Genomic DNA, 16,315 nt, shown 5'->3' with positions numbered 1-16,315 from the left:
TTCTGTGCACAATATCAGCTAATTCTTTTACACAACTCGTTGCGTGGCGTAACCCTACCTTGTAGTATATATAAGTTTCTATTTTTTTTAAATTACAAATCTGTAACAGATTATGATTTTACTAATCTTAATAAATTATTTATACTACAATCCTTCTTTACAGGCTTTCGCATAAATTAATAAAAAAATTTCTTACGTTACGATAACATGATTTGTAACATAATACAAAAATGTTGTAAAAAAAACACCCATTATGTTAAACCATATGTAACTTACTTAATTCATGTATAAAACTGCCATTCGTCTATAGTTCATAACTTTCATACTTATTTCAGTTACATGTTGTAAAGATTGCATCATTATATCTATTATAATCAAAACATGGAAGAGATATGGTTTTCTTGATTAGCGCAATAATTGAAGTGAATCATGACCTTATCCACCGGAAGGGGAACGATTTACTCTAGATGTGACAGTGAGACAAGACACTGGATACAGTGGATGTTGTCATTTTCTCGTGGCAGGCAAACTCATTTTCCTTGAACAAACACAACTACGGCTAACAAATATTTACAGTGAAGAAGTATAAACAAAAATTACTTGTTGAAGTGACTTCGAAATATGTTGAGAAAGGTTAGTATGATATTACATTACTCTATTAAGTAGTATTTGCATTACAATTTTTTACCCAGTATTATTTTCATTACCAACTGTTACAGGGAAATGTCAAACGTACTTTTGTTTCATTTTTTAAGCTAATGTTATTCCTAAGTAAGCGATTTAAAATTGTATTACAATTTATTAGATTTTGACTTACATTTATTCATCCAATAATTTGCATATAAAGGAGATATTTGACAAAAAACTAAAATAATTCTTTTTATTGAAAAGGGTACAAGTTTTTCGATAAAATTTACTCCTCAAGTTGGTTTTATGTAATGCAGTAATAATAATGTAATACCTTTTGAACATTTCATCGACGAAAACTTAAATATTACATACAACAAATATGACTTTTGGACTCTATCATCTTACAGCACAGGTTTTACATTAATATTACGACCATTTCAGTATTCATTTACTATAGTCTATGATAGTTAAGATGTACGTAATTTTTGGAGTCATTCATTCAAACGTTGTGGAATATCTCAGATGAATGGGTTGTTTCACTCGTACTCATAAAAACTATTTCACTGTCAGATTGCATTACACCAAAACGTTGCTGATTCAGTTACATTTCATTTATTCTAATGTAAATCAGCAGATAGTAATATCTTTCAGTGACAATCTTTCATCACTGTAACTAATAACCACTAAATTTGAGGAGTTTTGGTCGATTACGTTGTATTTAACGCGGTGTCTACGTTCTAAAATTCTTGTTTGCTTTGTCTTCCAATCGTTACACAGCAGTCAAGATCTTTTCCCTGCAAAGTATAAACCTCCCTATTGTTTCCAACTACTGCAACTAATGGTCCAATATACCTCCGACTTATTATAGGCGTATGTTTACATGAACAATGATTAGTAGCTGTACATTTTATTTCAGTAATCTGACGATCTGTTGGATTGTGAACAGAACAAACTTCATTACCTTTCTCATTTAATAAATGTAAAAAAGTATTAGATACTATAAAACCTTTAGGGTTTTAATATATAAGTGTGTTTAAGAATAAAAATTTAATTCTTTCAGGTTTTTAACGTGGGAAATGCAGTATCAGCTGTACAATTGATTGCAATGATTTCTGTAACATTCGTCGAAGCTAGGGTAAGTAAAGTTAAAATTTAGATTTGAAATCCACGACGACGAGAAAGAAGGAGAGAGAGAAAGAGAGAGAGAGAGAGAGAGAGAGAGAGAGAGAGAGAGAGAGAGAGAGAGAGAGAGAGAGAGAGAATTTGATAATTTCTTTATTTTTCCTGCCCTGGTTTAGACCAATGGTCCACTCTTCCACCAGGACAGGCTCCATAATTTATACAAAGTTTTAACTACAATATTCAGTTGTGGCTTAAACTATATGTTACAGAAATCATGTTTACGTTTACTCAATAACTATTAACAATTACATTTATATCAGATATTACAATTCAATAAACTGTGAAGTTAAACATCATTAAACTATCAAAATTCAACATAAATAAACTATAAAAAAATTAACAACAATATGAGCAACAAAATAATACACTTTTTTGTTTTACTTAAACTAGTATTGGTAACATTTTTTTATCGTACTTCCAAACTCTCTAAAGATATACCATACAATAAGATTTAAATGTGCCTTTAGCACTTTTAAGCAAATTTATACATAATTTTATCTATTTTTTATTTTTTTCTTTATATATATATATATATACATATCTATTTCTTTTTTTTACTACAATACACTTTGAAAATTAAACATCATTAAACTATAAAAATTAAACAACAATCTGAGTTAACAAACTAATACAATCCAACCACAATAACAATACAATAATTTTATCACACTCTAACATAATATTTTCATTAAATATAACAACCACGACACAAACCATTAACAACATTACAAGCAAAAACAACATTACTCATATCTTTTCAACAAATCAGTTTTTAACCGTTTTTTAAATAAATTTATACTTGGTGCATGTTTAATTGTGTTATGAAGGCCATTTAACAATCTTATACTCTTCACATGAAATGATTTATTATATATAACTGTTCTATGTAGTGGAAATTGTAAGGTCACATTACCAAACCTTGTTTCCCTTGCATGTACATGGTTCATCATGATTTATTGATTAAATAGGTAATCAGGTTGTCCAAACATAATAATCTTGTGCATTTGTAATAAAATATTATATTCCATTCTTTCATTAATTTTTAACCAACCTAACTCTTTATAATATCTGGTAATGTGTGCATCTATTGGTACATTAAAAATATATCTTATATATGCATTTTGTACCCTTTGCAATTTTTGCAACAATTTATCATTAATATGACAATATACAGCATTTGCATAATCAAAAAAAGGAAAAATAAGCGTAGATACTAACAATTTTTTTTATATATACATTAGGTTTAAAACACAGCCTTTTAAGTCGATATAAACTTTGGTAAACCTTTCTATGGATGTAATTGACTTGTTCTGTCCATGCCATTGTGCTACACATTCTTATACCTAAATTAACAACTGATTGCTCATAATCAAGCACCATACCATTTATCGTTACAGGTAAAATAACATTCAAATTCACATTAGATAACTTCCTTGATGTTCCTAATACTATTGGTTTGCATTTAGATGCGTTCAAACTTAGCCCATGATCTTTGCACCACTTACATAACATAACTAGGTCTGCATTTATCTGGTTCACAGCGTTATCAATAGTATCTAAGGAGCAGTGAATGTACATTTGCATGTCATCGGCATAGAGCATTGTCCTACAAAAATTTACAGGTTCATCAATTCGGTTGATATACAGGGTAAACAACAAAGATGACATAGTTGACCCCGGAGGCACCCCAACAGGGTTATGTTGGCATTCAGATAGCCCTCCACTGCAAGTTTTTACTTGTTGAAGTCTATTAGTCAAATAAGAACTAAACCAACTAATTACAATGTCTCCAAAGTTGTAAGATTCGAGTACAGATAATAGAGAGAGAGAGAGAGAGAGAGAGAGAGAGAGAGAGAGAGAGAGAGAGAGAGAGAGAGAGAGAGAGAGAGAGAGAGAGAGAGAGAGAGAGAGAGAGAGAGAGGAGAGAGAGAGAGAGAGAGAGAGGGAGAGAGAGAATTTCGTAAAATCTTAAACAATTGTTTAGTTTTTTTATTTTTTTTTTAAGATTTATTTACGAGTTTATGGTATTATGAAAGATTAAGAGAAAGAGTAGCATCTTTATTTAGGTGTTGTAAAGTTATTAGTATTTTACAATAAACCAAACCCAACGGTCATACATCTGATGTGAGTTTAAAGATCTAGATAAAATGGATAAAATACATTTTCGTTATTCCATAGTGTTTCAAAGTCTAAGTATTGTTCATACTTTATAAACAGAATGTAACTATGTATAATGTGACAAATATTTACTTAAATCGTAATAAATTATACTATTATCTATTGTTTATAACGAACTGCCTTTATTTCTTTTAGAACTGGAATATCGCCGTAAGTGAAGTAAAGCCAGGATATTCAATAGTGAATGGAAATTACAGAATTCCAATAATAGAAAACTCACAAGCAAGTGTGGAGGGCAATGTGCACGCATCAGGAGCTATTGGAGGAGACAATAGTGGACATATGTCCTTGGGAAGCACCCTCTCTGGCAGACACCGGCCGAGCGGAATAGCTGGAACGATTAACGCCAACCCTTCTTTCAGTGGTTCTGGAACTACGGTCTCGGGGAGAGCCAACTTCCCAATCGCACAGGCACCTGACGGATATATCAGTGGAAATGTACATGGATCTCGAGTTTTTGGTAGACATATGTCCAGAATGAGTGGTAGTTATGGAGCAGGACTCACATACGGACTGCATAAAGGAATTTATGGAGGAGTAGATGTTACGAACAGTGGGATGGGCAACACCTACAGCGCTAATATCGGAGCAGGACGCAAACTAGGAGCCGGAATTTTCAGTCTAACCGGAGCAGTTCAGAAAAGACCTCATAGTGATGATCTCGATGGACAAATATGGATCCAGTTTCAATTTCCCTTTTCTTTTTAGGGTAATGGATGTCACTTGGTAACATACAAGATTTACATTATTAATTATGATCTGATCAGCCAAAATATTTTTGAAGAAACTTGACGCTAACACGATCATCCTATATATCGATTTTAAATTATATCAACAGCCATATATTTTATGTAGTGAAATATCATGCTAACACGTAACACTGAATATATATATATATATACAACTTTTTTTGGATATAACATTTATATATATATATATATATATATATATATATATATATATATATAAATGTTATATCCAAAAAAAGTTACCACGCATATATATATATATATATATATGTGTGTGTGTGTGTGTGTGTGTGTGAGTAGATATGAATATGGCGGTTCTAGACCACTTTTGGGACAGTCAGAAAATCAATGTAAAATACTGTTCATTGAACCATAAACGAATCTGTAAATCACGAACTAAAAATAAACTAATCTATAGCTGTTTGCTTCTACTTTCTTATGCTGAAATGTAGTCAAATCTGCTTCGAATCAATCTATCGGAAATGTTGTTAAATCTGCTACGAATAAAGGAAAAATCTATAACAATTTTATTTAAATCTGCTTTAATCAATCTGCTAGAATCAATGTAAAATCTATCGCCAATGTTCTCATTTTTGTTTCGAATAAACAGAAAAATCTATAACAATTTTGTAGTTAAATCTGCTTTACTCAATCGCTAGACCACGAAGCAAGACCATGAAGCAAGACCACGAAGCTAGACCACGAAGGAACACCACGAAGCCAGCTCACGAAGCTAGGCCACGAAGCAAGCTCGCGAAGCTAGACCACGAAGCAAACTCACGAAGCAAACTCACGAAGCTAGACCACGAAGGAAGACTCACGAAGCAAGCTCACGAAGCAAGCTCACGAAGTAAGCTCACGAAGCAAGCTCACAAAGTAAGCTCACGAAGCAAGCTCACGAAGCAAGCTCACAAAGTAAGCTCACGAAGGCAAGCTCACGAAGTAAGCTCACGAAGCAAGCTCACGAAGCTAGACCACGAAGCCACGAAGTAAGCTCACGAAGCTCACGAAGTAAGCTCACGAAGCCAAGCTCACGAAGCCATGAAACTATCTATTAAAAATTATGTCAAATCCGCTTGAAATCAATGTAAATTCTGTTTGGAAAGAAATGTATAATCTTTTGAAAATATTGTCAAATCCGCTTCGAATCAATGTAAAGTATATTGTCGGTGTTATTATATCTGCTTTGAGCTTATAAAATTGTGTCCATAAAAAAGTTTGTTGTTTGTTTAGTATTTAAGATTTTCTCTTATTCCACAACCGTATTTTGGTCTAAATCTATATTTATACAGTCGGCCCTCCAGAAATATTTTGTAACTCATCTACATCAATTGTGCTATTGATAATCTTTTTTGACTATATCAGAAATTTTTTCTTCATCTTCTGTATCGAATATAAAGAATCTGATTCTTCATTGTTTATGTATGTACAGTACTCTTACAATTTTTGAACTGTATTTCTACAAGCTCTGGGTTTAAATTTGTCATCTAGAAGATTGTATAAGTTTTTTCTCAAATTCTTAAAGTTTGCTTCTGCATTTTGTATTAATTTCTAAGATTTTTTGATTTCTTTCTTCTTCTATTTTTTCTGCTTCGCTTTTTAATAATGTTTATTGCACTAGCCATTTATTTAAGAAAAAATATTGAAAAATTTAGTGATCTATTTAAAATTTTAAGTTTTCTCTTATAAAATTAACCTGTTTCTCTATATTGTTTTAACAGATTTATACCTTGATTGGTATGAAATTTTGCGCGTCTGTGATCAAGACTATTATCGTTTTTGTCATAAAATTCCAGGTCTTTGTTATCATTTTTATTTTTATAATATCGATTTAATCGTTTTTTTATTTATACATTTTTTTACAAGATGATCTGATTTTTTCGAGTTGTTTTCCAAATTCAGCAATATCTTTTACCGTGTTACAAGTAGAACATTTTTTAAAACAGTTATCCATTTATTGACAACAAATTTGACAACATGAACGTAAAAGTTGACAACATTGACAACAGTTTTTTGACAACATGAACGTAAAAAGTTGACAACATTGACAACAGTTTTGACAACATGAACGTAAAAGTTGACAACATGAAACGTAAAATGAACGTGAACTTTTTTCATGTTGTTTTGTCAATGTTCTATTTATTGTGATTTTGTATGTGAGTTCTTAATCTGAGCGCTAAAAACATAGCGCGAGTTCTTAAAATTTTAAATCAGATCATCTTGTAAAAAATGTATAAATAAAAAACGATTAAATCGATATTATAAAAATAAAAATGATAACAAAGACCTGGAATTTTATGACAAAAAACGATAATAGTCTTGATCACAGACGCGCAAAATTTCATACCAATCAAGGTATAAATCTGTTAAAACAATATAGAGAAACAGGTTATTTTATAAGAGAAAACTTAAAATTTTAAATAGATCACTAAATTTTTCAATATTTTTTCTTAAATAAATGGCTAGTGCAATAACATTATTAAAAAGCGAAGCAGAAAAAATAGAAGAAGAAAGAAATCAAAAAATCTTAGAATTAATACAAAATGCAGAAGCAAACTTAAGAATTTGAGAAAAAACTTATACAATCTTCTAGATGACAAATTTAAACCAGAGCTTGTAGAAATACAGTTCAAAAATGGTAAGAGTACTGTACATACATTAAACAATGAAGAATCAGATTCTTTTATATTCGATACAGAAGATGAAGAAAAAATTTCTGATATAGTCAAAAAGATTTATCAATAGCACAATTGATGTAGATGAGTTACAAAATATTTCTGGAGGCCGACTGTATAAATATAGATTTAGACCAAAATACGGTTGTGGAATAAGAGAAAATCTTAAATACTAAACAAACAACAAACTTTTTTATGGACACAATTTTATAAGCTCAAAGCAGATTTAAATAACACCCGACAATATACTTTACATTGATTCGAAGCGGATTTGACAATATTTTCAAAAGATTATACATTTCTTCCAAACAGAATTTACATTGATTTTCAAGCAGGATTTGACATAATTTTTAATAGATAGTTCATGGCTTCGTGAGCTTGCTTCGTGAGCTTACTTCGTGAGCTTGCTTCGTGAGCTTACTTCGTGAGCTGGCTTCGTGGTCTAGCTTCGTGAGCTTGTTCGTGAGCTTACTTCGTGAGCTTGCTTCGTGAGCTTACTTTGTGAGCTTGCTTCGTGAGCTTGCTTCGTGAGCTTACTTTGTGAGCTTGCTTCGTGAGCTTACTTCGTGAGCTTGCTTCGTGAGCTTGCTTCGTGAGCTGGCTTTCGTGGTCTTCCTTCGTGGTCTAGCTTCGTGAGTTTTACTTCGTGAGTTTGCTTCGTGGTCTAGCTTCGCGAGCTTGCTTCGTGGCCTAGCTTCTCGTGAGCTGGCTTCGTGGTGTTCCTTCGTGGTCTAGCTTCGTGGTCTTGCTTCATGGTCTTGCTTCGTGGTCTAGCGATTGAGTAAAGCAGATTTAACTACAAAATTGTTATAGATTTTCTGTTTATTCGAAACAAAAATGAGAACATTGGCGATAGATTTTACATTGATTCTAGCAGATTGATTAAAGCAGATTTAAATAAAATTGTTATAGATTTTTCCTTTATTCGTAGCAGATTTTAACAACATTTCCGATAGATGATTGATTCGAAGCAGATTTGACTAAATTTCAGCTTAAGAAAGTAGAAGCAAACAGCTATAGATTTAGTTTATTTTTTAGTTCGTGATTTACAGATTCGTTTATGGTTCAATGAACAGTATTTTACATTGATTTTCTGACTGTCCCAAAAGTGGTCTAGAACCGCCATATTCATAACTTGTGTGTGTGTGTGTGGTGTGTGTGTGTGTGTGTGTGTTGTGTGTGTGTGTGTGTGTGTGTGTGTGTGTGTGTGTGTGTGTGTGTGTGTGTGTGTGTGTGTATTGATCATGGGCCGTTCTATAGATTTAAAGTACTATTTTGCTTCATCATATGATGTAATTTATATTAATGTATGGTTACATAAAAGCTCATGTACGTTACACTTTGGCTTTTACCTTTTGTACTGTTGAACTAGTTTAATATAGATTTAGCCTTGCGTAATTTTGGAACTCCTTACCAAAAAGCACCTTTTGGAACTCCACTAGCCCAAGGACATTTAAATCAAGACCAAGAGATGTTAAAAAAGGGATTATGTAGTTGGTCCTTAAAATAACCATCGCACAACACAAAATGTTACGGTAACTTTTAGTATTTATTATGTATATAACATGAGTATAGACATTCCTTTCTCTTTTTATTATACCCTTTATTATTATAGGCTAATCAACTTATTACTCATTACCTTAAATCTAATTCTGAGAGAATAATTATAATTTAATATAAATACTAGTTATATTTGATAGTTTTATATATAAAATTAAAAGTCTAATGTGAAATTAATTTCAACTAAAATTAAACAAAATGCCGCATTAGGCGGTTACCACTAAAAGTTAAACTTCAAATAACCATCATCCCTACCTACCAGAAATACGCTCCTGGAGCTCGACTGTAGATTACCTCAAGGATTTGAAATATATCTATTACTTCACTGTAGATAATTAAGGATATAGTTCGTTAAGCAGGATAACCATCTCGGCACTGCTATTGGAATCAAGCTATCGATATAAGCAAGGTGTAAAACCCATTTAAATCATTTGTATAGCGAATTAGATGTATATTTTCTCTCACACATATATTTCTAACAATAAATCTACTAAATCAGAGGGTAGGCGAGACTTTTTAAAACTCAAATTTATTTTGTGAATATATTTAAATGTAATAGGAATCAAAATGTCTTACCATTAATATATTTTTTCTAACTATGAAACTAATTGAGGCTTCGTAACTAAAAATTACCTGATAAACTACTAGATTCACTTTCTTTTAAATTAAGCCACTAATGCTATATTATAACTAACTACAATTTTTTTTAACTTCAAGAAAGGTAGGCCTAATATAATTTCATTGTGTTGCTTTAAACATTCATATTTGACGGAACTTGAACTAAATCTGCATCCAAAATGTTTTGGAGACGGCACAATATGAGATTATTTATCTCTATTTGGTATTCGTAACACAAATCTGGACGGTCTGTGTAAAATTCAAAACTTGATACAATTATTCAAAAGTATCACCATTTTGACTTATATATTCTTGTAATTTGCTTTCAGATAGCTAAAACGGTAGAACTACACAGGTACATGTTTCAATATCATCTATGGGAATGATGAACACAATACTGTCATAGAAATTACGATATGACCTGGTCCTGAAAATTCTAAAAGCAAAAAGAGGGAAGGCGACAACCGATTCAAGGTTAACGACTAGTGGACTTTATACTCTAGCTTAAGCCAAAGGGTCACCATTATTTGTCTCCCTATGTACAATAAGCATAAATCTCATCTGAAACATATATCTGAATGAAATGCTCTTTTAAAACAACCTTCTTACGTGGTTAACGAGTTTTCGATGAGTATTTACTGCAATGTAAGAAAATTAATCTAAATAATAAAAATCAATTGCTGAACTCCTGCTAAATGCTAATTTCGAGAACGGCTAAACTAATTCGGCTAATGTAAGTTTTCAAATCTTCGTTCTAGTCCGGAGAAAGATTGGAAACTATTCTTGAGATATTTTACAGTTAAATAGATAATAATTGATATTACTATTTATGAAAGTTTCTTAATTTAAAGATGGTTAAGACTGTCTAATGAAGTCCTCAAAAATACCTTACCACTGTGCACTCATTGCCTTTGCACCACGGTAAGTATTGTTATTTTAAAAATTACAAAAGTTCAGCTCAAGCATAAACACACACGCGCGCGCGCGCGCGCACACACACACACACACACACACACACACATCTTATTAATGAAACTGAATAGCTTAATGTGTTGCTAAGTACTAAGTAATTTCGAGAACGGTTAGAACAATTGGGCTAGTTTTTGGTACAAAATACGCTGATGTCCGATGGAGGTATGCACGAAAATAAAACCCAAAAGTTACGTGGGATATTCTTTCTATTTAGTAACAAATTATATTCGCAACTGATAATCCAAATCTAATTGGCACTAGACAGTTGTTTACCCTTTCAGTTGAGGTTCGTCAATGAGGCAGAGACATTTGATTACAATGTAAATTTTAGAACAATGCTTGATCTGTAGTGATGCATATAGCAAAGACAAAAAGTCAATATCGGTGAGTACTTTCACTTAAGGTACTCGAAACTGGTGGGCTCCGTATGCTTTGCAATATGGCTTTGACAGCAAGGATAACTAAATTATTACACTGTAAATATGTAGAACTGAAAGTAAATTACAAAAGCAGAACGTAGATGCATTTTGGTTTTTAAATTAAGTAAATTTGAGAGAGCTGCATATGCATATTTAAACCTTGAAAGGAAATAAATCATAATTTAATTGTATAAATTTTCCAATATGGTTTCTAGGCCTTAGTATTGGAGAAAATGAAAGTAGCTCAACAAATTTTGTCATGAGGGCGATTGGAATAGGTATATTTCTCTAAATTCTACTGAAATATAACCCCGCAAGTGTTTATCCAATAAAGTAGACAGCATAAATTATTTCCTTTGAGTAAAATGACAATATAAATACAATATTATGAATATTAATTACACTAAGTTTTATACCATAGCCTCCAGTAACAACCGAGATAACATTTATTAAGTGTAATGATAATTCCATTGTTCTGTAATTATACTGTATTCCATGTATTTCACAAATTGTTAATAATAGCATTACGAGTAAAGAAGAGCAAATATGTAAAAAAACAATCAAGAAGGAATTTAAATGTTTTTATTTTAAAAAGTCAATGTGAAGTACATAAATCAAATCACATACAAAATTACTGCGTAGTTGAGAAAGATAACGGGTGTTCCTATTACAAGTTGCTCGGGAAGCAATTCATAGTCATTCACATATTTTAGTTAACAAGATTATTTTTAAAGTGTAACATAGTTTTAAAAATAGAATCAAATATATAAGGCTTGATAAAATATGATCATAAAGTAACAATCCTAGTTTGTACATACAATAAGAAAGACTATATTGTATCATCTGCGAACTGACGTCAGACTTTTGGAGATATTTATCCTGAAAGTGGAAGGTTTTCTATAATGGTGATTTTACATGAAAGGTCGTTTATTAGGGTGTGTTTAAATAATAAATTCTACACACCAAGTCACTATAAAATTATGTTGTACGTTTTGGGATAGTTAGGTTATATGTGATAGTATGTCACGTGTTAGAACTCCTTATTCGTGTGTTTTAATTTGTTTACATAAGTTTTCATTCTGATATTTCCTCGTTGCTATCGTGGTTACCTATAAGACTTAATCAAAAATATTCGATAATGGTCAGCCAAGTCCCCTTGAGTAAAATGCATCATCATCAAACTCAGTGTTTCCCAAATAAAAATAAATCTTCAGGTAAACTTTCAAGTTCATAAGTTAGTTCGCTTTTGTCATAATGTTAAGACAGACAGGCAGATAGATTGACAGACAGAAATAAAATTTGTCCAGTCCAGTATATTTTTCGGTAACGCTCAGTAAATAATTTAAAACAAAGTTATCGTGATAGTAAGAGCAAACTTAGTATGTACAAGTCGATGTTTTTAAGTTTTAATTTAATAATATTTTGTTGAAAGGGAATACGGGAAAAAAATTTAAAAATATTTATTAATTCATAAATTAATGATAATTTATAGAAAAGTACATATATTTTCAAAATTGTATTGTTAAATTCAACCTATATTATCCGACTGGTATCTAAATGGGTCTCCGCAATATAGTTTACTAACAACCTTTAGTCATAACGAACAATACTCAAGAGGCCAATGTTAATTAATAAGTATTTCTGTAATACACTAATAATTAATTTGTGAATGATTTCAATAAGTAGAATAGAAGTAGTTCTTACTTGAATAGAAAGCTTATAATGAGGACTTAAATCATAATAGTCATTATTTTTGTAGACATGAATTAATAGAATCATTTTTAGAATGGTTTTATTCTTGAAACAAACTTAACAAGGCATGAAACAGTCGCTGAGGCAGGAAGAAGGGACTTCCCAAGTGTCTAGTTAGCGGTGTTGACGCTAGAGGCGCTATTGTTGCCTGGAATTTTTGATGTTGAGAGGGTGGAATGGATGCGACTCTGATTTCCATAGAAATTACACTTCTTTGTGTGTTGTACTTGCTTGAAATGATGACAGTGTTTTCTTTATATTTCCATTTAGAACGTTTTAAAATGTCGGTTTCCCTTACAATTTAGAAGCTCAAATTACTTCTTGAATGCAGATATAAAAATAATCTCTACAATTCTATACTTGACACCTTTTATACATTCTAAAATATTTCATAAACAATTTTAAGAGAAATTATTTAATGTTATGTATGTGTCCTCCTAATATTTATATTTCCGTATTGTAAACGTAGAACATTAAGTAAGGCAATTCAGTTATCTTTATCTTTTAGTTTTAAATTCCTGACTTGTGATCAAGTCTCACTAACTTTTGGGACGAAGGGAGGTACCACTTGTGTTATAACTGATGCCGATTTATCATATAATATCTAACAATGCTACTCTATTAGACACAGAATCCAAATTTCCTAAGAAACTTAAAACAGAATGCAGAAGTTCCTAGTTAAAACAGGATAAAATTGCTTTTCCTTGAGCCACAACATTTACCTATAGGTAACTGGCCTATTACTTGGAAATAAAGGAAAAACAATTAAAAAATACAAATTATCTTTTTAAAAAATATATCTTTTCCATTTTAATTTTTTCATAACACCCAAGCCTAGTGGACACATACAGTAATTTAATTGTATTAATTTTTTATAATCGCGAACGATATCCAAGTACTATTTTATTTATGTTTGTCTTTCTAAAGATGAGACATGCATAAAGTTAAATCTGCTTGACCTTTAAAGGCCAGCCAAGTTTGTAAGAACTCTTTTCAACTCCATGTCATAAATATAAATCCTATCGTTTAATGTGTTGTCAAGTACTAATATCTCGAGAATGGCTTTACCAATTCGGATAGTGTTTTATACTCCTTGGAGTATATGGCTGCCCGTAAAAAAACCCTTTACTTTAAGTTTGAAAGCGTCTTAAGAGGCAAAGTAAAGAGTTCTTTGGTAAATGTAACTTGTTGATTGGACAAAGCAATAAGACAATTTTCAAGTTAACTCACAAGGTCTAGTATTTAATAGTAACATACTGCTAGATGGTAGTATATAGCTGATAGATACGCTCTCTAAGGGTCCGGAATTGTTCAAGGAAAGAATTTTTCAGACCACAGTTGAGGAACGCCTTCAGTCAGGAAGCTACCAACTATAATACAAAGTCTAGAACGTTTCTGAGGGAGCTCCTAGACGCAGTAAGCCTTCAGTAGTAAAAGCTTCCACATGATCTACCGAAGGTCATGAGCTACTAGAGTTATTTTTCAGACGTGTTCGGACCTACCTCGGGACACGATATCTCGGGACCTACCTAAGGTTAAGTGCTGCCTGTGTCCAGACGCTGTCAGACTGAAGAGCGTGCTCAAGACTTATTTCTGTAAGAAAAACTGTAAAACAGTTAATTACAAGAAATCTAATCCCAAAACAGTATTTAGAGAGTGTAAATTCATTAATATATTTGGGTAAAAGGTTGATCAATAAGCTTAGTTTCCTGTGTAGGAGGACTGTTGGAGTGGATAAATTTCATCTTAGTATTAGACGCTGTTTTAGCTTAAAAATGACGGAGTACTGTTCTGTGAATGGTTTAATTGAAATAGGGTTGAACAGAAATGACCTCATTTTCTTCCACGGTGACATGGCTAAGGTAAAGTTTTCTATCCTACCACCAACCTCGTCCATCCTGAACAGTTTGTTACTCTGGAAGCCAGTTTAAATTTCCTTTAAAGACTAAGTGAAATAAGTATTTTACTGAATTTTTGTCCTACATAAACAAGTGAATAGACTTTCTGTTTTGCTTTAACATTTTGTAACCACCGCAGTAAAGCTTAAAACATAAGTTTTTTTTCAAATGTAACTTGTATAAAGAGTTAATATCCCTAAACAAGACAATAGGCTAACAACTATAAAAAATAAAATTACCAAAAGAATTCGATGATTTAACATGTACGGTTGACAGGTAGTGACATAGATAATCGATGCAAGTAACGGTTTAACTTTTCTTCATGTAATCGAAATGAGGGATTTTGTCAGTAACTTCCAATTATTAATTTTCAATATTGAATCGAGTTAGATTATCAGTCAATGGAGTCAGACCATGGTCATTCCGGGTAGTCCAATATTGGATTGCTAAACAATTCTTGGACGAAAGTTGTCATTATGGACCTTTATACCAATCAAAACACTATAAAGTTTTAATACAAAGTATAAGGTTTTAAATTCTAAATTCTGGACAGAAATCAGCCATCAACAAACATTAGCCAGTCGGTGACGTTATGAAACAAAAATGTGGAAAGAGTTTAAGAGAAGGAGCGATAACTGTAGGACAAGCGTGGGTTCCTAGTAGGCGTGAAACTCACTTAGCTGCACATTACTTTGAGCGTTGAGAGCACATTCATAATTTACAAGTACAATGTAACAATATTTGTTTATTATATTTACTACTAATTAGGTAACTACTATATTTTTTATAAATACTCAAACAATAGTGTAGTTGTATTAACTAAGACAGGTTAAAAACAAATAACGTGTTCATATCGTGAGAGTACAAAAGAATTTTTTTTAAAGTCATATAAACATAGGTAATGCCTATGAGAAATGCCTCGTTTGGCCACTAGTCGCCATTTTGTATTTTTCTAAAAGCATTTAATTCTCCATAACTAAAAAAACTAAAGTTATGAACAATCGCACATAAATAATAATACATAAGAAAAAATAATAAACAATAATGGTTTGATTTGCTTCAATATTAACCAAATGGTGCATGTAAAAACTGTTTAAAGTCAAATTACATAAAAACCAGTAAATGTATTAAATATATACATGATAAAAACTATTTATTATTTATTATAAAAATTCCAACTGTAATTTTTGCGACAAGTTCCATGAACGCATAAGCAAGCACGGCCACTTTAATGAAATGCTTACACACTCAACACTTGCCTGTATCAACTAACATGTCGCAGTTGAGAGCTATTTATTAGCTATTTGTTGCCCTCAGCTAGTGCAGACGTACCTATAAAGTGGTCGTGCTCGCTTATGCGTTGACGCATTTTATTGAGATAAGATAGAGTTAATAGTTAACATCTTTGTTTTTTTGATAACTGATACTAAACCACTGATACCTTTCGAATTATAAAATCTTTGATGCTACCACCTCGTGCTGTGATTGTTCTTGGTGATGCGTTGAGGCATTTCATCGCAAAAGGTACTGTTGGAATTGGTATGAAAATGACGAAATAGCTGCTATCATACGAATTTTTTACAACTATACAGGTTATTCTGTTTAGTGTAAAAAGTATCAACAATCGCAATTTTGTTGATATTAAAGAAAATCACATCATATAATTTGTTTAATTTTCCTTT

The 16,315-nt window shown here is 31.7% G+C and overlaps 1 protein-coding gene across 1 annotated transcript; it reads left to right on the top strand.

Annotated features, from left to right (window-relative positions):
• The first annotated feature begins 435 nt into the window (after positions 1-435).
• LOC124355461 lies at positions 436-10,163 on the top strand. Its single transcript, XM_046806608.1, has 4 exons — positions 436-633; positions 1,691-1,765; positions 4,126-4,699; positions 9,922-10,163. The coding sequence occupies exons 1-3, from the start codon at positions 622-624 to the stop codon at positions 4,696-4,698; spliced, it is 660 nt and encodes a 219-aa protein (XP_046662564.1). The 5' UTR covers positions 436-621; the 3' UTR covers position 4,699; positions 9,922-10,163.
• The last annotated feature ends 6,152 nt before the right edge of the window (positions 10,164-16,315 follow it).

This window comes from Homalodisca vitripennis, chromosome 2 (genome assembly GCF_021130785.1).
Source record: "Homalodisca vitripennis isolate AUS2020 chromosome 2, UT_GWSS_2.1, whole genome shotgun sequence".
Lineage (NCBI taxonomy): Eukaryota > Metazoa > Arthropoda > Insecta > Hemiptera > Cicadellidae > Homalodisca > Homalodisca vitripennis.
The sequence above is the reverse complement of the archived record's forward strand: the minus strand, read 5'-3'. Positions and strand labels throughout refer to the sequence as shown.

Bases quoted from the DNA above. Each gene is read 5' to 3' on its own strand.
- LOC124355461 (XM_046806608.1), top strand. The intron at 1,766-4,125 runs GTAAGTAAAGTT...TATTTCTTTTAG, and splicing joins TAACATTCGTCGAAGCTAGG to AACTGGAATATCGCCGTAAG.